Raw genomic sequence first — 23469 nt, 5'->3', positions numbered from 1 at the left:
GTTCAGAGGAAGTCTTAAACTGGTGAATCTTGCCCCTTCTTCTGACCCCTCCAAAATGTTCATTACACTCACTCAAACTGCCGCTAGGTTCATTTAGGGTCTGATCCAATGCCTGTCAAAGACAACAGAAAAGCTGGCTTCAAAGGTAACTGAGTGGGGGCCTTAACTCACCCTCTCACCCTTTTACACTTCATCTTGGAATTTGCCCCACTCTGTCTATGGGAATCGGAGGGATTCACATTGGGCCTGATCCAGCCTACAGTGAGGATCCAGAAGAAAAGAGTGTAGCAAAAAAGGCAGTAACAGGAAGTTGTAAGAACAGTGTAGGTGAAAGTAGGCCATCTCTCCTCCTTCAACTCACATGTCTTGGCTTCTCAGCATGCAAGTCACAACCGTTTAGATGCCCTTGAACATCAGTAAGTGGGTCTGAGTAGATCCAAGGGACCCTAAAGCTATCTGGAATATATCTCCCCACATGTGGCCTCTGAATTAGGCTTCTAGTTTGCAAGTGAACTGGGGAGGGATCCCTCAGGGATCTGACTAAGGGCCAGATTTTCCAGAGCTTAGCACTCACCATCTCCCACTGAGAAAGTGGGGGCTGGCACTTGCTGAACACGTCTGAAAATCTGGCCTAACTGGGAGCGGAACTCTGTTGATAATCCAGTCCCAGTTAAGGGTGTTCAGCACTTCCGAAAAGCTGTCTCCACATGGCTCATCACCAGGGAAGGAGCTCGCAGAGCCCAACACAGAGAGGCACAGAGAGTTGCCATTTACTGACGTTGCCCACACTTAAGTCCAACTCTGGACAAAATGCTGTATAAATACATGGGCATTAGTGTCTAGGTGGGCAGGCCATATAGGGAATCAAATCAGAAGCCCTACAATCTCCATACAGCCAATCTTTGAGGTGAGCTTGAAGGATGTCCCTGAGTGGGTCTGTGCTATTGGATATGTAGGTAAGAATGTTGTGTGCTGTTTGGGTCCCTTTTTGTGCATTGGGTGCTCCACTGAAGTTATGCTCTTAGAGGCCTCTTTTCTATAGTGACTATTAGTGTCCCCTTTCTGGGTCCTCCTTGCCTCTCGTGGGTTACTTTCCACCCACCACCCCTCCCCCCAGAAAACAGAGAACTGAACAAAATGCTTTGATTTTTCTTTAACTAACTCTTGTGTATATTCCTACAGCGTGAAACCTTTTTCTCAACAAACCTATGCTGTTCAACCTCCACTCCCGTTACCAGGTACGTAGGGAAACACAATTTCTTGCACAGCACGTACACATCATATTGCCATGTAAGAAAATCATAGTTCTTTAGTCATAACTATAAAGGAGACTTCCATGCCTCATGCCACTGAAGGGGAAATTGGAAATTTGAATATTCCTAAAGGACCTGAGAAACCACAAGAATGAGAACAATCCACATCTAGTCCCAGACTTGTTCTTTGCACCCTACAGGTTTACCTGATCCCGCCAACCAATGCATGTCCCATCCAGCTCCACTCACTCAATCTAACCTCCCAATACCTGATCCTCTATGTTTTAATTGCTCTGGTCTCCACAAAGAGCAATATTTACTTTCAGTCTGAATGACTCCATTTAAAATTAAGGGAAGCCACAAACATGGAAGAAGAACAGTAAAGTTTCTGAGAGAGCACAGTGTGTGTCCTCTCACAACAGGCTGCAGCAACTCCAAAACAAAAATGGCTGCTGTCTCTGCACACAGGCAGAATTATTAGAAACATAGGCTGAGATTCTGAAAGCTGCCTAGGGGATTTAGATGCCAAGTTCCCATTAGTTGAAGCAGAGCAAGGCTAAATAGCTTGCTCAAGATTATATAATAGGTCAATGGCAGAGACAAAATTAGCAGTCACGAGGTCCCAGCCCCATGCTCCAGCCACAAGATTGCTGTTTTTACCACAGTAAAGGGGTTGTATTTCCAGTGTGACTCTCCTCAAATGTCTTGTTCTAGTAGAGCAGAAAGTGGTTTTTCCTTCCCAGTCTCAGCATTTCTTCATCCATGGTGACTTCTCGGAGATATCCAAGCAGATTGTTTTGCTATTCATTTAAGGCCCAGTCCAGCGCCCACTGAAGTCAGTAAGAATCTTTCTTTTGACATCAGTGGCAGTTAGAGCGATCCATTACTTAGCAGCATATCCTGGGCTACTTCCTCAGGGAAGAACAGTTGAGAAGCTGATCGGGGAGGGACAGAGGAATGGGTCTGTGATAAGTGTTTTACAGTATATGAGGGTTGAAGTCCAAAAAAGATTCTCACTAGGCTGTGACATTGGATGCTGAAAATGACAGTTGCTGACTTGGCTCTTTTTCATTTCATTTTATAATCCCCTTGTGTTTAGGGTTTGAGTCTCCTGCTGGCCTCTCACCTTCCCCATCGGCTCCACCTTGGCAGGGGCGAAGGGTTGCCAGCTCCAAACTTTGGATGCTAGAATTCTCTGCATTCTTGGAACAACAACAAGACCAAGACACGGTAAGATACAAACCTCGCTCCCACTTTCCATGTATTTTTCGTCTCTGGATAGCTTTAATTTACACTAGGTGTGCTCCTCAGTATGTGTCTAGTTATTTAACTATGTACTGAAGTGCCCAGTCCATTAAACTGCTCTGCATTGATGGGGACAAATTTAGAAGCCAAGCTTGGGCACTCTAGGATCTTGAAAAACAGATTCTTCTCCATTAAAAAGTCCCAGGGCCCAAGAGACAGAATAACATGAAGTCAGTATAGCCACTTCTACGCCATCGACTTCTGGTCTCCCCTCCTAGTGAGTGGGCATTCTGGGCATGTGCCAAGGTGGGAGGATATGGCCAGAGCAAACTGCGCTCTGGTGATCATGAGATAGTGGAAGAATCCCTGCAGAGCCATTCAGCAGGCTAGGGGCCGGACAGCGCTTCCTGCAGTGTTTTCCTAAGAGGCCTCCCTCACATGTACTGTTCATGCCTGTTGTGAGGAAAATGCTTTTTGGCTCCAAGGGCCCAAACGTGCTCCCTGGTTTGCCTTTGTCCAAAGGCTCCCTTGAGCTCTATGGTTAGATGGTCCCAGCCAGTACATTCTGTTCCCGTCTTTTCTGCTGTGAAGAGCACTGGGTGATCAATCTGAACCGAGACTCATCCTCTTCACCCTAATGTCTCACACTTGTCTCCCTGCAGTATAACAAGCACCTGTTTGTTCACATTGGCCAGTCAAGCCCCAGCTACAGTGACCCCTACCTCGAGGCAGTGGACATCCGGCAGATCTATGACAAGTTCCCTGAGAAGAAAGGGGGCCTGAAGGAGCTCTTTGAAAAGGGGCCACCCAATGCCTTCTTCCTTGTCAAGTTCTGGGTAAGAGAAAGACGCTCCCAGGCAGCCCAGCTGTTCCTGCCCCTTTTGCTATTTTGTGGGATGTACCAGATACTCAGTGTTGAGTATGTAGCTAATTCAGCCCCTGCTGGCATCTGGGACTCCCCCCTGAAGAGCAAAAGGCCTTATTATGACATCCTGGCTGGAGCAAGGCAAATATTTGGTGTTGCCCTCTGCAAAGTTGTAACTGACTAAACTCTTGAGAGTTTGTTTAGTAGCAGTTCAGACCAGTGGTTTAATGATTGATGTGTAAGGGAAATCCGTCTCCTCTGCAACCTTGAAGCTATCTGTTCCCTGAATCTAAATATTCAATAAATTCCGAGCGTTCACTCTATTTCCCCCTTCCTGCCCTATCTCGCTATTTCTGTGGGTTTGCATTATCTATATACAAGTGATTTACACCATATTTACACTAAGCACAAGGCCGACCACAAGATAGGAAACATGCACCAATGAAAGTGGATCATACAGAAATTGCATTCTTGAAAACTAATCGAGAGGTTCTGCTAAATTGGCAGAAAACTTAAGGTTGAATGAGCCTGTCAAAATTCTACCCACTCAGTTGCCTGGATTGAATTGTTGATGGGCAAGCTCAGATTTTGCAAAAGCTGTAGCACTGTGCCATTGCATCTTGTGTGTGCTGCAGGGCACAGCGGAAATAATTTGGAGACGTATGTTATTGTAGGTATTATCAGATTACAAATACTATCAGCTTGGGGCAGTGGCAGGGCTGGATAGACTGGGAAATCTGTAATGAGATACGGAGCCTTTCCCTTTAACATTACCACTGGCAATTCAATGCTGGATCAGTAGTGGGACTGTGAGAAATGAGCTGATGGTCTTAGTCCCGTTCCTAGTGGATGCTCATCCTTCTCTCAAACTCATCACGTTAATTGTCACTAACTGACCACTCGATTGGCAGGCTCAGCAAAGACAGCAGGGAGTTCAGCAAGGAGGGTGAATGGCTTGTTTGTGAACACCTTTGTTGTGTTTCGACTTTTTTGTTTGTTTACCCATCTGGGGTAAAAAAAAAAAAAAAAGGAGTAGATGCCACTGAAGTCTGAATTAAGCCCTATTTTGAAGGATTTCAGTGGCATGAAGGCTGTCTGCACAGGGGGGGATTTCACCCAAGGGGACGATGTGTCGTTTCGGTGCTAGGCATGGGTGAGGCATCTCCTGATTGCAGGGCATGGACTGACATGTCCTGGTGTCTGGGGCATTCCAAATCCTGGTCTTGAATGATTTGGCATGTTGCAGAATTTGGAATGCATTGGAGAGCACGCAGTCAGTGATACCATGCAGCATTTTGTTTTCCTGGTTCCTTTTTGATACCATGGGGGCACTGTGTTTTGTTGAATCACAGAGGGAGCTTATATGTCTGGTTGTGAGTTGTGGTGGTGGCCTTTCTGTGCACCTAAAAGCAGGCACACTAATGGCCTTCAGGCATAAACATTGGGCTGCGATTCTGTCTCTGCTTGTCATAAACTAAGCAAGGTTGGGCAGGGTCAGTAATTGGCTTGGAAACCTTCAAGGAATACTTACTCTCTAGGATGGTCTAGGATCGGCAAACAGCAGTATTTATGGTTTACTGGATGTCAGTTTTGAACCAGTGTCTCTGCGTGGCACTATGGGTTATGGGGCTGCTTGGAGAAGCTGTCTTATGGATCACATGTAAAACAGAGGTCTTGGGCACTTGTGATCATTTAAGAATCAATGGCATTTTCACAAGAGTGCTGGTGTTAACCTTGTAAAATTTCAGCTTGGTGCGGGGTAATGCATGTATGGGAGTGTAATTTCTAAAGTGCACCAACATATTATGCATTATTTTGTCCTTGTAGACCTTGCTGGTGCACTTTAACGTAGCGCTGTTTGAAACAGTGCTGTGTTAAAGCACACTAGGGAACCTTTAGTGCGCACCAGCAGAATCGACACAGACCAATTAAAGCACAGCACGCTGGTGTGCTTTAGAAATCACACCTCTGTAGAGTGCATTACCCCACGGTGTAGACAAGCCCCTGATAATTACATTTTCCATGGCTGAATATTAGAGCTAGTTGGGAAATTGATGTGAGGGAAGAGGGTAGACTCTCTAGTGAAAAGTTGAAAACAGAATTTTTAGCCAACAACATTCATTTGGAAATTCTGCCACAATGCCCCATAGCAGTTGTAGTTCAGGTACCTCATGCCCTCTTTCTGCTCTGTGTGCCAGGCTCTGTGATCAGACTACATCTCCCATGGTGCCCTAGGGGCTTTTCTTTTGCTGAGCAAACACAGTACGTCATAGGAGATGTAGTTTGACTGGGAAACCTACCCCCATAGCAGAGAAGCAGAGCATGAGGGAGCAGAACTATAACTTCCATGAGGGCCTGTGGCAGCAGTTCCAAATAACTTTTTAGGTAGAGTGAGGGGTGGCCAGAATTGTCTAGGTTCTGGCAGAAAACTGAAAACTTTTTTGTTTTGGATGTTCTTTTTTGGACAAAATGTCAAAATGTTCTGCAGAATCCAGATACCTCTTACCAAAAAAATAATTTAGTCAAAACCAATTTTTTTTCTGAAAAACAGATTCAATGGAAAATTTTCAACCAATTCTGCTATGTAGCTCTGCGTTTTCAACTGCATCAACAATGCAACTTCATTGTCTTAGTTGCTGTGCACTGCTAAGAAGCTACTGTATTCCTCCCCAGAGGAGGCAGCTTTTCAGTGGTGGGTAAAGCAATACCTGCATTATACAGTTGGTAAAGTCCTTTTGGATGAAAAGTATTCTATAAAAACAAGATACTGACCAAAATTTTCAAACTTGCCTGCCTAAAATTAGACCCTTAAATCCATATTTAGATACACATCTGAGTGGATTGGTTTCCAGAGGTTCTGAGTGCCTGTTAATTTAAATGGCAGTTGCATATGGTCAGTGTCTCTCAAAGTCAAGCGACTGATTTATTAAATTCTCATTTATTCATGTAATTCTGTTGCTGTAGCAGCCAGAAGCCCCAGTGATAGACCAGGGCCCTGTTGTGCTAGGTGCTGTCCAAACAGAGAAGAAAACAACAATCCCTGCCCCAATGAGCTTACAAGGATTCAATGCTTAAGTTAAACACCTAAGTTTGGGAATTTTGGCCATTATCAGCAACGGCTGGCTCTAGTGAGAGAGATCTGTGCAGAGATTCATTCATTAGTTTTTTAGCTTTCAGATGTCAAACATATAATTTGTTTAAAACTTTAGCACTCCCAGCTCACACACCCCTTTGATGAATTCAGCCTTTGGAGCCCGAGGGACAATGAACTGACCCTTGGTCTTGGATCGACAACTTGTGAAGAGCGGCTCCGTGACATTTCTCCATGCTCTGAGCGCATTCCAGCACATGACAATGAATATGAGACATTAGCCTCCCAACACATGGGCAGTGGCAGCCCTGCTCTTTTCCAGTGTAACGTTATCTCTTGCACCTGTTACTTGGCTCGCCCCCTGAACCTCCTGCTACATGCATGTTTATTAATAGCATGAGGGGGGGAGGGTTCTTATGGATTCACACGCCATTGGAATGGAGCACTCACAGTGTAAAACTTACAGGGGGTGGCGTATGAGTCCAGGGNTGGAGAGGAGGGGGGAAGCGGGAGCGGGGCGGGGGGAGATGGAAAGAAGATGAGAGACCGGGAGTTCCATATGGGCAATCAGAGTCCAGCACTGCCCAAAGCAGCTGTCTGCATAGGTAAACCACCTGCTGCCACTCAAGGGTTAATTTAAAGTGCACAGAGCTTTCTGATTCAAAACTAGGTGCAGCTGAGGAATTGCCCAAAGGGCTGATAGGAGACTTTTCCTAAACCAATGATAAATAAGCATAATAATCTCTTCACCTCAGCAATAGGAAAGCCTAGAAACCAATCAAATTGTTTAGTTCTTTCTTTTCATGAAGTGAATTAAACACTCATAGAAGGGGCTGGAGGGGAGGACTGGAGACTGAAATTCTTTGCTTTCCCACAGAACAAAGCAACAGCACTGCGCGCTTCCCCACGCACACTGCCCTGCCCACCAGAGTGCCTGAAATCTGCACCTGGCAGGTACTGCCTGGAGGGGATGAGAGGCCAGTTCAGTTTCTCAGTCCATTCTGTCCTTGGCTTCTCTAATTGCCATTGCAGATAGCAAACAAGGCAGCAATTAATGATGCAGATTTTTATGATGTTTGCACCTTTCACTGAGAATGGGACTGAGAACCCCAATTAAGTTCCCATGGGCTAAGGACTCATAACAAGACTGCACAGACTTTTAACAGCTGTTCTATTCTAACAAGGGACTTTGTAAAAATGCACTTTCTCCAGCCAATTTGCTTGCCATGTGCATTCAGCAGCATAGGAATTGTTTGTTGGCAGAGGGAGCTGTGTCGAAGAGCAGGGGCAGCTGTCCTCCAGTTGTCAAAGTGGCACGGAGTCTTTCAGTCTTGTTGAACTCTTCTTTGCTCCTGGATTCCCAGATATCGCTAGTGGCTGGAAATGCCTTCTGTCACCTTTGGCTAGCCAAAATCCTCTCCCTTTCCTCTCAGATATGGATCTAGCCATCAAGGCCCAAGTTTTACCTTCTCCAAGCCAGGCTATTGTTTTGCATGGAACCTACCATGGTGACCATCTGTAAACTGCAGCTGATGCGTATTCCATAGGCCTGCCTTCTAAGTGAGAAATATGTAATGAGCAGGGCCCTACCAAATTCACGGTCCATTTTGATCTATTTCATGGTCATGGGATTTTTCAAATAGTCAGAGCTGGGCACTGAAGGCAGCAGCCGCGGCGCTTCTTGCAGCTGGGTGAGGTACCCGAGTGCAGCTGTGCTGTGGATAGGGTTGCCAACTTTCTAACCACACAAAACTGAATGCCCATGCCCTGCGTCCTGCCCCACCCCTTCTCCAAGGCCCCTCCCTCTGCTAACTCCATCCGCCCTCCCTCTGTCCCCCACCTTCACTCACTTTCACCAGGCTGGGGCAGGAGGTTGTGTGTGGGAGGGAGTGAGGGCTCCGGCTGGGGATGTGGGCTCTGGGGTGGGGCTGAGGATGAGTCATTTGGGGCATGGGGGTGCTCTGGGCTGAGGCAGGGGGTTGGGGTTTGGGAGGGGGTGAGGGCTCCAGCTGGGGATGTGGGGCTCCAGTGGGATGTGGGCTCTGGTGGGAGCTGGGGATGAGGGCTTGGGGTGCTCCAGGAGGGGGGTGCTCTGTGTGGGCGTGGGGCAGAGGAGTTTGGAGGTGAGGGAAGGGGAAGGGGGTGTGGGATGCAGGCTCTGGGAGGGATTTTGGGTGCAGGGGGTTTCAGGGCTGGGGCAGGGTGTTGAGGTGTTGGAGGGGGTGTGAGGTGCGGGCTCTGGAAAGTAGTTAAGGTGCAGGAGGAGTTCCAACCTGGGGCAGGGTGTTGGGGTGCAGGAAGGGATTCAGAGTGCAGGCTCCGGCCGGGCATTACTTACTTCAGGCAGCTCCTGAAAGTGGCTGGCATGTCTGGCTCTTAGGCAGAGGGAGGCATGACCAGGCAGCTCTGTGTGCTGCCCGCCCCAGCAGGCACCACTCCCGCAGCTCCCATTGGCCATGGTTCCCAGCCAATGGGAACTGCAGAGCCAGCGCTTGGGTAGAGGGAGCAGCTCGCAGAGCCCCTGCAGCTGCACCTGCACCTAGGAGTGGGACATGCCAGCTGCTTCCAGGAGCCATGTGGAGCGAGGGATCCTGCCTTAGCCCCACTGCACCTTCGACCAAACTTTTAATGGCCCGGTCAGCAGTGCTGACTGGAGCTGCCAGGGTACCTTTTCGATTGGGCATTCCAGTCGAAAACCGGACACCTGACAACCCTCGCTTGGGAAGAGGAAGTCCTGTCCCTCCTCAGCTCTGTTGGGACTAGCAGCTGGAGACCAGTGCATGGTAGGAGCCCCCAGCCCTGCCCCTCCCCCTTCCCTACAATAGCTAGATTTCATACCAGGACTCCACACTTTGCATTAGCTGTCGTTTAAATTCTGGGTCCAATTCACAGTCCCGTGCCTTGCTTTCAAAGCCCCAAAGGGGAGGAGGTCTGTTTTGCAGACCACCATTTCCTCAGTGGCAATTAGCAGTGACACATTGTGTGGGGCTAATGGGACCAGAGCTAGTATCCTATCAGTGGATGGCCGTCAACTGTAAATCTCACTCCCATTGAAGATCAGACTGAGCCAGAGTCCTGGCACCCTTAGGGCACAATACAGGACCTGTCTTTCTGTGCAGGCTTTTTCTGCCTGGGGTTGCAGAGGTTGAGTGATGTGCTGCAACTCTCATAGGCTGTTCACAGCACAGTTTCTGAAAGAACCCAGATCTCTGGTATGGAAGATCCATTCTTATCCACCGCACAGTAGTGCCTCTCCAACAAGTTGCTTCAAACCTCCATATGTGATTATGCATGTGGCGAAATGAGGCAAATGAAACTTGCCCACCTTTGTAAAGCCCTTGACGATCAACAGGTGATAATACAGTATAGATGTACAAAGCAGCTAGTGTTTTTAGTCACCTTTTGCAAATAGGATAATGAAGGCACTGAAAGGGTAACTCACTTGCCCGTTAGGCACTGTGTCTTGCCTTAGGGTTAGATGAAGGATGAGGAGCCAGGAAACCTAGGTTCTTGTCCCAGATCTGACATTTATTTGCCGTGAGATCTTAAAGAAGTCTCTTAGCCTTCCTGTTTCCCCATTGGTAAAGTGGGGACATCAATACCTATCCACTGAGGTGTAGTGATGATTAATTAGCTCAATTTAAATAATAATTAGTATAATCCGCCTCCTGCTTGGAGGATCAGAGAGCCCTGCCAGGGTAAATCTAACATCTCTGTCTTAGGCCTGACACCTGGTGCAGAGCTGGGGATGGGAGAGTCACATGAGCAGGAAGAAATAGGAGAGCCTGGGGCTGTTGGGCACTAACCTTTTCCTTAGAGGAAGAAACTGCTCTAAAATGGAGAGGAGAGAGGAGGCCCCAATGTAGCAGTGAGGCTTTCAGTTCTGCTGGAGGGGATGCTAGAAAGTCTGGACCTGGAGGGGACACGGTCGGGCTCTGCACATCAGATTTGAGATCTTTACTGTCCCTGGGAACTGATTCAAACCATGTGATAGGTACACACAGTGTGAGTCCCTTGATCTTTCCTATCCTGCAACAAGCCTGTATCTTCTCTTTCAGCTAGAGCAGCAGTTCTCAGATTGTGGGTTGGAACCCCGAAGTGGGTCACAATCCCATTTTAATGGGATCACCAGGACTAGCTTAGACTTGCTGGGGCCCGGCACCAAAGCCAAAGCCTGCGCCCCACCTCCTGCAGCAGAAACCGAACCCCGAGGGCTTCAGCCTTGGGTGGTGGGGCTCCAGTTACAGGCCCCCGGCCTGGGGCTGAAGCCCTTTGGCTTTGGCCCCTGCCCGGGGCGGCAGGGCTTGGGTGGGCTCAGGCTTCAGCCCCCCACAGGGCCGGTGCAAGGAAGTTTCATGCCCTAGGTGAAACTTTCACCTTGCCACCCCTACAGCTAACCTCGCCCACCGCACAGCAGCTAACTCAGCCCCCTACCCGGGGAGCCCCCCTCCCCCCGCAGAAGCTACCCCACGACCACGACAGCTAACCCCTTCCCCCCGTCCCCCCATGGCAGCTAACCCTGCTTCGGAAGACTCCCCCCCTCCCCCCCCGGCAGCTAACCCATGCCTGGGAGACTTCCCCCTTTCCCCCGAAGCTACCCTGCCTGGGTAGCCCGCGCACCAGCTCACCTCGGCTCCGCCTCCTCCACTGAGCATGCGGGCGCTGCTCTAATTCTCCTCCCCGCCCAGGCTTGCAGCGCTGATTGGAGGAGACTTAGAGCTGGGCTGTGTGCTCAGCGGAGGAGGCAGTGGAGGTGAGCTGGGGCGGGGAGCGGTTCCCCCTGTGTGCCCCCTCCTCATTATTGCGGCAAACTCTGCGCGCCCCCCCACCCAGCTAACCTCCACCTCCTCGCCTGAGGGGACTTTTAGGCACCTCCAACCAGTAGGCGCACTAGGCAGCTGCCTAGTTTGCCTAAATGGTTGCACCAGCCCTGGCCCCCCACCCTCGTTGGGGTCATGTAGTAGTTATTGTTGTCAGAAGAGGGCATAGGCGCCAACTTCTCCTGGCGCCGCTGGGTGCTCATGTCACCTGGCCCTGCCCTGACTCCACCCCTGCCCTGCCCCTTCCCCACCCCCATTCTTACCCCTTCCCCAAAGTCCCTGACCCAACTCTGCCCCTCCCTGCTCCTATTGGATTCCTTCCCCAAATCCCTGCCCTGGCCCCGGCTCTTCCACACCTTCTCTGCTGAGCACGCCGCATTCCTGCTCCTCCCCCCACCCTCCCACAGCTTGTTACACCATGAAACAGCTGTTTTCCTGTGGCAAGTGCTTGGAGGAGAAGTGGGGAAGGCGCGCTCGGGGCGGAGGCAGAGGTGAACTGGGCCAGGGCAGGGAGGCACCCACCAGTTTTTCCCCGTGGGAGCTCCAGCCCTGGAGCCCCCACGGAGTCAGCGCCTGTGGAAAGGGATCATGGTGCAATGAAGTTTGAGAACCCCTGAGCTACAGCATCTTTTAGAAAGTATTTTCAAACTGTACCTTAAAAACTGAAGCTCTGTTGGACATTAAAAAGCCCATGGTGCAGTAGGATTTTGTCCTGGGGTCATTCTACATAATTTTCCTTCTACAATGTTGTGTAGCATTTTATGTGCTAGTTCACTGTGGCCTTCAATCCCAGAGGGTTCTGAAAGTCCATGGTGTTCTGGTCTATGGGCCAGGAGCTAAGTTCCCTGTAAGCTGCTCAGCAGCCTATTTAGCGCCATGCAGGTGTTCAGGGAACCCACCCAGGGACCTGCTGTTGCTGGGGGAAGAGCGCCCTTCTCCCGGTCCCAGCTTAGCCTGGCCTCCAATCTGCCATGGCCTGAACCTCCCCCAGCCCCAATTCTACTGCGACCTGGGCTGGGGTGCCCTTGGACCTGCCAGGGCTGCGGGAGGGGCACCTATCCTGTGGCCCCAGCCGTGGTGCTGCCGAGGCAGGGAAAGGTGCTTCTCTCTCCCAGCCAGGTGCTGCTGCAGGGAGAGAGAGCTGTGGGGAGTCCTCTCTCCCCACCATAGCCCCAGAGCACCCTTCTGCATCCCAAACCCCTCATCTCCTGCCCCACACCAGAGCCCGCACCCCCAGCCAGAGCCCTCAAACCCCTGCACCCCAACCCTCTGCCGCAGCCCTGAACCCCCTCCCACACTCCGAACCCCTTGGCCCTACCCCGCCACATGAATGTTGTTATGTGCACCAGTATGAATGTGATGTGACACTCATCACCTGCATAAGTGATGCACATAACAAAATTCATTCCGCACATGGGTGGGAAAAATTAGAGGGAACACTGGCCTTGAGGTTCAAAGGTGACTAACGTAGATAGGTGCTCAACTTCTATTGATTTTCAATGGGAGTTGTGTGCTTAACTGCCAAAAGCCTCTATGAAAATCCCAGCTGTAGTGTGCAAAGTTCATGGGATTGAAAAGTGCCGAATAAACATAAAATATCACTGGATTATAGGCGGTTACTTCATTCACAGCTATACCCATTCATAAGACGACCCCCTTCTCTGGTGCTTCCTTTTTTTACTAAAAAAAATTTAGTTTATGAACAAGTATATACAGTATATCCTATAAAACATTGGTGTCTCTCAAAATGAGACAGACCATTCTGACAATGAAATGAGTTACGTAACATATAGAAGAATAAAGAAACATTTAATGATGTTATGTCTGTTGAAGGTTTTGGTAATAACTATGCATTTATATTGTATAATTTGAGGAATGGTGTGTGACTGTAGCCAAAAACTGTATTACAGAGCACACTTATATGGGGCAGAGCAATGGTTGCATGTTCTTAACTCTGACATTTCTTGACTCTTGCGTGCCCAACCATGCAACCTTCCTGTTCTACTAATACAGATTTTTTTTCACTGACTTGATCTTTGTTCACCTAGGATTGTGGGTGGAGACTACAGCTGCTAGGCTAGAATTCAGACCTGTAGCCACTGTACTTCATCAAAGCTTGCCATAAACTCATCTGTCATTTGGTCCTGAGTATGTGCTGTGACAGATGGACAATATCCTGTAATATCCTGAATAAACCTTATGGAATTAAGATAAACTTTATTGCAGGGGTGGCCAAACTTACTGATCCTCCGAGCTGCATATGATAATCTTCAGATGTTTGAAAGCCGGACCCGTCTGCCAGGGCTTGGGGCATCAGTCCCGCTCCTGTGGAAGCCCCGAGCCCCAGCAGGCACCTCCGGAGAGGCTGAAGCCTCAAGCCTCCCTCCCTGTAAGGCAGAAGCCCCTAGCCCCACCATCCTGCCGCAGGGCAGAAGCCCTGAGCTCCCCCTGCCTCAGTCTGGTAGGTGGAGAATGTGGGGTGGGGCAGGGGCTCCACGAGCCGCACTTTAACTGTAGAAGATCTGCGGTTTGGTTACCTCTGCTTTACTGAGTTAAGTTAGATCTCACTGAAGTAGGGTTAATACCTTCAGGGTTTAGTGTATTAAAAATGCAGTGGTGTGTGTGTTGTTGTGAAATTACATGTATTTCCATGGGGAGGGTAAAGCAGGGAATGATTAGGCAAATTCACCCAAGTTGTGACATCTCCAGAGAAGCCATCTCCCTGGAAAGATGCGCATATGCTAGTTCAAACTGGATTCTCCAGGGATGACAGACAAAGGAAAGGTTTGGGTAAACAGCCTGGTTTTAAACTGGCTCAGGGCCTTTTTGCTGATCCAGCAAATGGACAGGACACCTGGTCCATGGAGGCTCCCAATCCTTAAGGCAGTGGTTTGGTCCACGGAACTATGTCTCAGCGGTCCGCGAAAGACTTAGACTGAAAATTTACTGAACAGAATTTAACTATATACACTAACAATATATGCCCAAAGGGGTCTGCAGATAAAAAGGTTGAACCACTGCCTATGGGTAGGGTGGAAGGACTGGGCCTACTAAGGTCCCATAAGACTGGGCGCTTGTTTTATGCTGAAGCTGTGATGAACTTGTAACCACAAAGAAACCCCCTGGGGTGGGGCTTTGAAGGACTGCTCCTACCAAAATCTATGTTAGAGTTGGGGTTAACTCTGGTAAGCTTATTAGCATGTGTAGTGGTTCTTTTATTGTTTCTAATATGTTTTCTTAATATGCTTTTTACCTTAAGAATAAAGTAGGCTTATTTAAGAAGTGCTGTCTGTGGTACCTTATAACTGTAGCAAATTACACCTGTTAACCGTCTGTGAGGAGAAAGTGAGGAGGCGTCCTTGGGCAGCCTGTCTGTGCGGGGAATCAACCAGTGCAGACAGGGAGCTGTGAAGCCTGGGCATACTCTGGTCAGGAGGGAGAGAGATGTGAGTCTCTATCCAGAAAGGCATTGGCTGGGGAGCTGGAAGCCTGTGAGTGGGTGCCTTTGCTAGACCACTAAGGGGAAATACAGGGGCAGTTGCTCTGAACTTGTGACATGTGCTCTGGGAAAATGGATGGTGATTGGATTTCACCGGCTTGTTGGCTCAGCTTTCAGTGGCATCATGTATTTACCTGAGCCCAACAGTTTCCTGAAGGCAGAAATCTCCAGGTATCCATTGCATACAGCACAATGCAGCCTGTGAAGATGCGGAGGGAGGCAGCAGGGATGGGGCAATGGAGCTGACGTGCTAAGTGGGAAATGGAAATTGGACTTGGTGAAATAAATGGTAGGGTTGATTGCATTTCCTCCTTCTCCTTGCCCTCCATGTGCCTGAAGCAGTACGTTAACCAGCAGGGGAATGTGATTGGATTGAAATGCTGTACGTTTCTACATAGCTTCCTGCTAATGCTGTTTGTGTCATCATTGGCAAAGCGATGAATTCTTCTGTGGTGTTGGCTCCAGCATTTGGTGGGGACCAGCACCTGCTGGCCACTTGGTAGCACGGAGTCCTTGTCTGCCCCAGCAAGCTTGTGCTCCCTGGCTTCTGATTCTGGAGCTAAAATTTTAACTTCTTGGAAATGGTAATAAAGTGGCACCACCATCTTGCGGGAGGCCTCAGAGAAAGATTCATATAGCATCTCTCCTGGTAGAGAAAAGATGGGACTTGTGATGAACAGGACAAGGATTCTTTATTGTGGTTGCCGGACATGCAGACAGACCAGGTTCTTGGCTCTCTAACTTAGGGATAGGCAAAATTTTTGGCCTGAGGGCCACATTGGGGTTCCAAAACTGTATAGTGGGCCGGGTAGGGAAGGCTGTGCCTCCCCAAACAGCCTGGTCTCCTCCCACTTCCCGCCCCCTGGCTGCCCCCATCAGAACCCCGACCCATCCAGCCCCCCTGCTCCTTGTCCCCTGACTGCCCCAAGCCCTACCCACACCCCCATCACCTGACAGGCCCTCCTGGACTCCCACACCTATCCAACCCCCCTCTCCCCTGACACTCCCAAACCTCTTCCCCGTCCAACCTCTCTCTGCTCCCTGTCCCCTGACTGTCCCCTGGGATCCCTTTCCCCTTATCCAACCCCCGTGCCCCCTGCCCCCTTACCATGCCACTCAGAGCAGCAGGACTGGTAGCCGCGCTGCCCAGCTGGAGCCAGCCACTCCGCTGTGCTGCCCAGCAGGAGCTTGCAGCCCCGCCACCCAGAGTGCTGGCGGCATGGTGAGCTGAGGCTGTGGGGGAGAGGGCACAGCAGGGGAGGTGCCGGGGGCGAGCCTCCCCAGGCAGGATCTGAAGGGCTGGGCAGAACGGTCCTGCAGGTCAGATGTGGCCCGCAGCTGTAGTTTGCCCACCTAGCTCTAACTCCTAGCCTGAGTAACACAGCCATTGCAGAGTCTCCTATATCTGGGCCTGGCCACAGCAGTCATGGAAGAACCTGCTGACTTTGTTAGGCCTGGTCTACGCTGGCAGGGGGATCGATCTAAGATATGCAACTTCAGCTACGAGAATAGCGTAGCTGAAGTCGACATATCTTAGTTCGATTTATCTCCCGTGCTCACGGTGCGGGATCAGCGGCTGCGGCTCCCCCGTCGACTCTGCTTCTGCCTCGCCCTGGTGGAGTTCCAGAGTCGATGGGAGCACGTTTGGGGATCGATTTTTCGCGTCTAGACGAGATGCGATAAATCGATCCCTGATAGATCGATAGCTACCCGCCGATCCGGCGGGTAGTGTGGACGTACCCTTACAGTACTAAGACTCTGTCCGCACTGTGATCCCACCTTAGCTCTAGCTCTGTTTAAACATAGTGTAAGGAGGATGGTAATCAATTTTTCTCCATGTCCACCGTCGCCAAGGGTAGGACAAGAAATAATCAGCTTAGTTTGCAGCAAAGGAGATTTAGGTTGGATGTTAGGAAAAACTTTCCAACTGTAAAGGTAGTTAAGCACTGGGGAGGCTGTGGGATCGCAATCCTTTGATACCAAGAAAAGGTTAGACAAATGCCTCTTAGGGACAGTCTAGGTATCTTAATCCTACCTCAGCATGGGGAGATGCACTAGCTGACCTCATGACGTCTCTTCTAGCCCTATATTTCTGTGATTCTATGGATTTTCTTAACAGGATTCTAGCAGGTTTCTCTGACCAATGTGGCCATGGAGTTTTTTTCTGAGAATCACGCTAGCTGCGCTGTACAGTGGGCTCTCCCAGCGTCTAGTCTAGAGCATGGTTCCATAACCAGATTATTGAATAAAAATCTCAGCTGGAGGTCAGGAAAACCAGGCTAGAACTGTGTTCCTAGTACACTGGTTCTAGTCGCACTGTCAACATGGCCATAGAGTCCACAGTCCCAGAAGCATAAGCAGATTTTCTTCCCCATTTCCCTTAACCCTGCAAGGGGATAGTACAGATTGAACCAGCGCATAGGAATCGGAGGAAAGGTAATATAGTAAATTAGCACCTGGTCACATCAGGCACTGAGGAATTTGAGGCCCTCTGTTCTCTTGTTTCATTAAGGTGAATAAACTAAATGCCCTTTTCTGTTGCTTTGTTTTTTGCAAGGGGTTTGTAAACTTTTCTTTTTCTTGTTCAGGATAGAATATAAGGCTAGTGTGACCCCTGGTGGTAGTAGTCTAGCACCACATCTTCAAACTTAGGACCCTAATGATAGCTTGTGCACTTAAGTTAAGCCCACAAATACCTATTTCAAGACCCTAAATAGGGATTTAAGTGTCAAAATCAGAATTTAGATGCCTAACTTTAGGCATCCAAATTTGAAAAGGTGTCCCATGCCCAGATTTCCTCCACTTCTTGGGCACACGTGTTGATCTGCTTTGGCAGCTTGATTTCCCCTCTCCCTGACCCCAAAAAACAAAAGCCTGAGGCCAGAGGAGAACCCTTTCCTTGGGTGGTGTGTCTGATGCTGGTGACCCAAAACTAATGAGCTACTTGGGAATCGTTTACTATCCTTGTCTTTTTTTCCTGAAGGCTGATTTGAACACCAACATTGAAGATGAATCCAGATCTTTCTATGGTGTTTCCAGCCAATATGAAAGCCCAGAAAACATGATCATTACCTGCTCCACTAAAGTGTGCTCCTTCGGAAAGCAGGTGGTGGAGAAAGTGGAGGTAGGAAAAGAAGGCTGCAGAGCCCTGAGTGCAGAGTACTCTGGGGTGCAATTCAGCCCTTGCATGTACTCACGAACCCCACCTGTGCCTCTGAGGGCAGAAAGTACCCACTTGTCAGGGAGGTGGCTTGGAAAAGGTTGAAAATCAGGAAGCATCAGTTTAGTGTAGTGCGTCAGACACGCAGGGATGGGCCTGATCCTGGCTGTAGTGTTGCCCTCTCACACATGTCTTGCAACATTTGGTGTTTTTCTTAAAGCGCCAGCTCCTGGAGTCCAGTGATTGAGAGAGACTCAGCTTTCATTGTTTTAAACAATGACGTTCCCAGCCCTCATAGTTGAGGAGAAAAGCTTGAAAATGTGACCTCTTGGGGCTCACAAACCAGAAGGCAAATAGAAAGATCCCCACATTTATTATTATTTTTATAGATTCATGATTTTTAAGCCAGTCTTTTGTGATTTTATGGGGCCTGAGTCAGGATTTTTAAACACATGGCTCTAGCCTGCTCAGTGTGTTCAGCTGGTCTGCAGGATGATTCTCAACAACAGATAGAATATATAGACAAAGGAAGTTTCTTTACCTTATGTTTACAAAGATAAACTGCTCCTCATATAACAGCAAGCTCTTGACAGGAATAGGTACTACACCTTTTTAAAAATGCAGCCAGAACTGCTGCTTTTCACTATGTCTATTGAAATCAAGAGCAGATCTCTGGCTAGGAGCCAACCCACTGCTCGGGAGTCAACAGAGGTTGGGAGCCTCGTGGCAATCTCAAAAGAGGGAACAAGAAGCAGCACCTCCTCCTCTGAATTAGTGTTGCAATGGGGGTGCTGGCACATGGGAGGAGAGATAGGATTCTATTGGAAAAACAAGATGAAGGCATATGGGGAATGAAGAGGGTTGCTAAGAAGTGATGACCTCCCTTGTCACTTCAGTTTGGGGGAAGTTTATATGTACTGAAGCTAAAATGTGATAGTAATGAAAGAGCTTCTCAAATGTTTAATCCCCACTTGCTAATATGAAGCAGTGTGGTTTGGTAGCTGGAGAACTGGACTGGGACTCAGAGTGTATATTCCCAGATATGCCATTGCCTTGATGTGTGATCTCAGGCAAGTCACAGCCTTTGTGTGCCTCAGTTTCTCCATCAGTGAAATGGGAATAATGCTACCGATCTATCTCACAGAGGCATTGGGAAGCTTAAATCATTAATAGTAGCAAAGTACTCTGAGGTCCTTAGCTCGAAGACGCTATAATAGTGCAAACTGTTCTTATTACCACAGTAGATATGTTCCTTTGGTTTTCTTTAAATAATCAAAGCAGGAGAAAATTGAGAGCTCAAGGAAAGCTACTTCAGAGTGGATGATTGTAAGGAATGATGAATGAGCAAATGTTAGTAAAGCGTGTGAAAATTCAAGTGGTAATTATTATTTTAACTATCAGTAACATTAATGAAAACAGTGGTGACCCTGTGTGCACCTTTTCTCTTTTACACTATAGACGGAGTACGCACACTATGAAAATGGACACTATTCCTATCGCATCCACCGCTCCCCTCTATGTGAATACATGATTAATTTCATCCATAAACTCAAACATCTCCCAGAGAAATACATGATGAACAGCGTGCTGGAGAACTTTACTATTTTACAGGTGGGAGCACTGAATTGTTTTTATCGTTGCCTTGAAATATTTAAGCCATATCCTAGAGTCCCCAGCTGCGAGTCAAATAAGATTTCCACCTACAGCTCAATAGTTAATTTTATTTAGTGTCAGTTGCACCTCAGCACCCCTTACAGAGCTATGCAGGGTGCAGTTATTCAGATAAATAGGATCGGGAACACAGGGAGAAGAATGAGAGGCATGGGCAATGGAGAGAAAGGAGAGATGAAGAAAGTTTGAAAAAGGAGAGATGATGAGACCAAAAAGCTGTGCCAGGTGTGAAGGCAGAAGTTGCAATAAAGAAGACAATTGTATCAACAATAGACAGAGGGTGAAATAATTGTCCCTGCTCTGGCCCCTTTACACCATTTAAGAGGGCCAGCGCATCATGAAAAAGCCCTCAAAGCCCTGGATGTGACTGGGGGAAGACTACTCCACTTCAGGCACTGCAGAAGACAGCCATAAAGCTGCCTTCCCAGGACCCATCCCAAATCCTGGCATAAAGGGCGGGACAGAAGGGGCGTGTTGCTGCAGAGATTCCATGCAGCACTGGAAGGCAAGCTGTGAGTTGGGAGGTTGCCATAATTTAGGCTCCCAGGGCTGTCCAAATTACACTTGGGCCCTTTCCAGCCCGTGGCGCAGCCAAGAATTAGGAGGGTGGTTTAAAGCCACCCTGGACTGTGAATTCTGTGCTGTGCCTCTTTAAGGCATAGCATGGATTCTCACTCACTGGATCTGTAAAGGACAGTCCTATGACTAATACACAATATTGGGAATCTGGAGGCCTGGGTTTTGTTCCTGGCTTTGCCCTGGAAATCCCGTGACCTTGGTCAAGTCACATCACCCCTCTGTAGCTTAGTTTCCTTATCTGTAGGACAGGGCTAGTGTCATTTCTCTACCTCACAGGGCCTTGTGAAGCTTTAGTCCTTCACATTTGTATCGAGCTTTTAGATCCTTGGAGGAAAAGTGCTTGCTGAGTAAATGCCAAGTGTTACAGATGAGGCTGAGCAGAGGAAGGAGGTGGGACAGCGGAGAGAGACAAGGTCTGTGTGCTGTAGTTCATGCTGACGAGCACTTTCCAGCGCACCTCCTTCCACAGCCTTCCCCGGTGCCCCTGTAAACCTACAGATGAACTTGCCCTATTGTTATACCGGCTCATCTCGTTTCCTTCCCACAGGGTTTTACAGTCGTAGGTACTCCCCCACCTCCCATCACAGACAGCTGTATCTCACCTAGGCCAATAAAGCCTTTCACATCCTGCACTCAGGGTACGCGGGGTGGGGCAATTTGCCCCGGGCCCCGCAGGGGCCCCACAAGCCCTAGTCTGGTGGCGGTCCGGGTCTTCGGCGGCATTTCGGCGGCGGGGAGCCCTTCAGTGCTGCCAAAGACGTGGAGTGACTGAAGGGCCCCCCACCGCCGAAATGCCTCCGAAGACCCAGACCGCCGCCGGGTGAGTGCAAGCGCCTCAGCTCCCCTGTTTTGCCCCAGGCCCCCTGAATCCTCTGGGTGGCCCTGCCTGCACTGATAATCCTACAGCCTTGGGTCCTGGAGTGCAGTCTGAGAATTTTCCACCCTCCCCACCTTCTTCCACTTGGGCGTGAGGGGTCTCTCTTGGGACAAGGTGCTTTAGCTCTTTGGCTTCTGGGGCCAAATTCAGAAGCAAGTCTCAGTAAATTCTTCCAGCCCCCTCCTGTGTTTTTTACCAGCTTAGAGTCCCTCCAGATGTAGTCTCCTATGTACCATCATGTAATCCATGCCCTGCCTTATGCAACACCTCTGAATTTGGCTTGCTGAGGCTACGGGAGTCTATTTGGCTGCTACCTCCCTGGAGCACTTGGAAGGGGTCAGCGGGATGCCCCCTTCCAGACCAGAGCCTGGCCACTTCCCATCTCTGAATCTCAGACACAGGACAATGGTTAGTTCAGCCATAAGGCACAAAAATCAAACAGAACACAACAAAATCAGCTAAAAAATTCACCAATTAATAAATGTGCTCCTTCCCTCCTGGAGCATTGTCTGCAGGGGTGGCCATGCTCCTCGTAAGGTACAGGTTCGATGGCAGTTCAGCATGGGGGTGGTGACCATGTACTGTGACATCTGCCAGTGTGAGGATTTAGCCTCTGACCCTCCTGGCTCCTCCTGCAGGACAGAACGGGGCAAAGGTATCTGTAGAACATAGCCACTAAGGGAGCTGTGCTGGGAACTGCAGGATGCATACAACAGAGAGTGACTCTGTAGCGTAGCTGAGATTATTGAGGGGCTGGGATGGGGGAGGGATCAATGTAGTAAGAAAAGTAACAAGCAGGAGGCTGTAAGAATGTATAAATTCAAGTAGGCAATTCCCAGGCACCTTCTGCTTACACCTTCTTGGTGTGTAAGTTAAACTCATTCAGCATCACTTACCTCCATTCATCTACCAGTAACTGGGCTTTGGGAGGTATAAGGGAGTCGATCTTACATCTCAACTGTGAATTAGGCTCCAAGTCCTGGTGTCCCCTCCTACTGCACTCCACAAGCTGCTAAGAGCCCACTTTCACTGGCATCTTTCCATTCAGCACCCTCTCAGTGCTGGGGAATTCTCAGCCTAACTCATCCTTTCGCAAGGGAACAGTGACATCTGCTGCCTCCAAGGACACATGGCTGCTCACTGCTCCCAGTCCCGACAAGATTTTTCCCCCTTGCCTGGTGAGTGCTGCTTATTCACTGGCCAGATATTTCCATTCTCTGTGGTCCTGAGGACGCTTCTCCTCCCGTACTTCCACTGCATCTCAGTCCTCACATTGTGAGAAAGTCGTCCCACCCCTCCCCCATTGGTACCAAGCAGATGTCTCATTACTGGTGTTTGGAGACAGACCCAGTTGGGGGTGTCATTGCTAAACTGTGCATCTTTCCTGTTGTTCATTCTGTGGATTATGTTTAACACTGGATACGTTTAAAGGTGTTAGAATATTTACGAGTTGAGACAGAAAAAATTGCACTTGCTTTCTTGCCTTCCTTTCTCGCCTGTCTAGGTTGTGACGAACAGGGACACTCAAGAGACCTTGCTGTGCATAGCGTATGTTTTTGAGGTGTCAGCTAGTGAACATGGTGCCCAGCATCACATCTACCGGCTGGTGAAGGACTAGAGATTCTGTGCCCAGGAACTGCCTCCGTGAATGTATATCTGAGTGAAACGCCCGTGCCTAACCCCCAATACCAATCCGAAAAATAAACTGCAGACGTGGTGTATTTTCAGAAAAGAATCTTCAAGCTAGTTTGTGATTGAAAGCATGAAATAGTTCAGTGTCATGGGCTTGTGTAAATGGGGGAAAAGACTTGAAACCAAAGAAACTGAAAAATAAGTACACAACATCACACCACACTACCAATCTCGATTATGGAGGGGATGTTATGATGGGATAGTTTAATTTGGGCAATTGATCTTGGATTATCAGCAGATAAGTCTGCTCAATGGTCTGTGAGGGGATGTTGGATGGGATGGGAACTGAGTTACTGCAGAGAATTCTTTCTTGGGTGCTGGCTGGTGAGTCTTGCCCACATGCTCAGGGTTTAGCTGATCGCCATATTTGGGGTCGGGAAGGAATTTTCCTCCAGGGCGGATTGGCAGAGGCCCTGGAGGTTTTTCGCCTTCCTCTGCAGCGTGGGGCATGGGTCGCTTGCTGGTGGATTCTCTGCAGCTTGAGGTCTTCAAATCACAATTTTGAGGATTTCAATAACTCAGTCATGGGTTAGGGGTTGTTATAAATGTGTATGGGTAGGGTTTTGTGGCCTGCCTTGTGCAGGAGGTCAGACTAGATGATCATATTGGTCCCTTCTGACCTATGAGTCTATGAGAACTGCCCCTTTGGGTTCCATGTTATTTGGGGCAACCAGGCCTCGGAGCAGCTCAGAGATAATAGGATGCAGATGTATGTCA

General features: G+C 49.0%; 1 protein-coding gene across 1 annotated transcript in view; it reads left to right on the top strand.

Moving 5' to 3' along the window:
• Positions 1–22792, top strand: part of TEAD4 (TEA domain transcription factor 4) — an 82123-nt gene extending 59331 nt beyond the window's left edge. Inside the window, exons 7-12 of the mRNA XM_075070851.1 lie at positions 1183–1238; positions 2353–2483; positions 3161–3334; positions 17757–17897; positions 19392–19544; positions 22565–22792. Of these exons, the coding sequence (XP_074926952.1) occupies positions 1183–1238; positions 2353–2483; positions 3161–3334; positions 17757–17897; positions 19392–19544; positions 22565–22678 (769 nt within the window). The 3' untranslated portion in view covers positions 22679–22792. The remainder of the gene's footprint in view (positions 1–1182; positions 1239–2352; positions 2484–3160; positions 3335–17756; positions 17898–19391; positions 19545–22564) is intronic.
• Positions 22793–23469: the final 677 nt, after the last annotated feature.

Source organism: Chelonoidis abingdonii, chromosome 1 (assembly GCF_003597395.2).
Source record: "Chelonoidis abingdonii isolate Lonesome George chromosome 1, CheloAbing_2.0, whole genome shotgun sequence".
NCBI lineage: Eukaryota > Metazoa > Chordata > Testudines > Testudinidae > Chelonoidis > Chelonoidis abingdonii.
The sequence above is the reverse complement of the archived record's forward strand: the minus strand, read 5'-3'. Positions and strand labels throughout refer to the sequence as shown.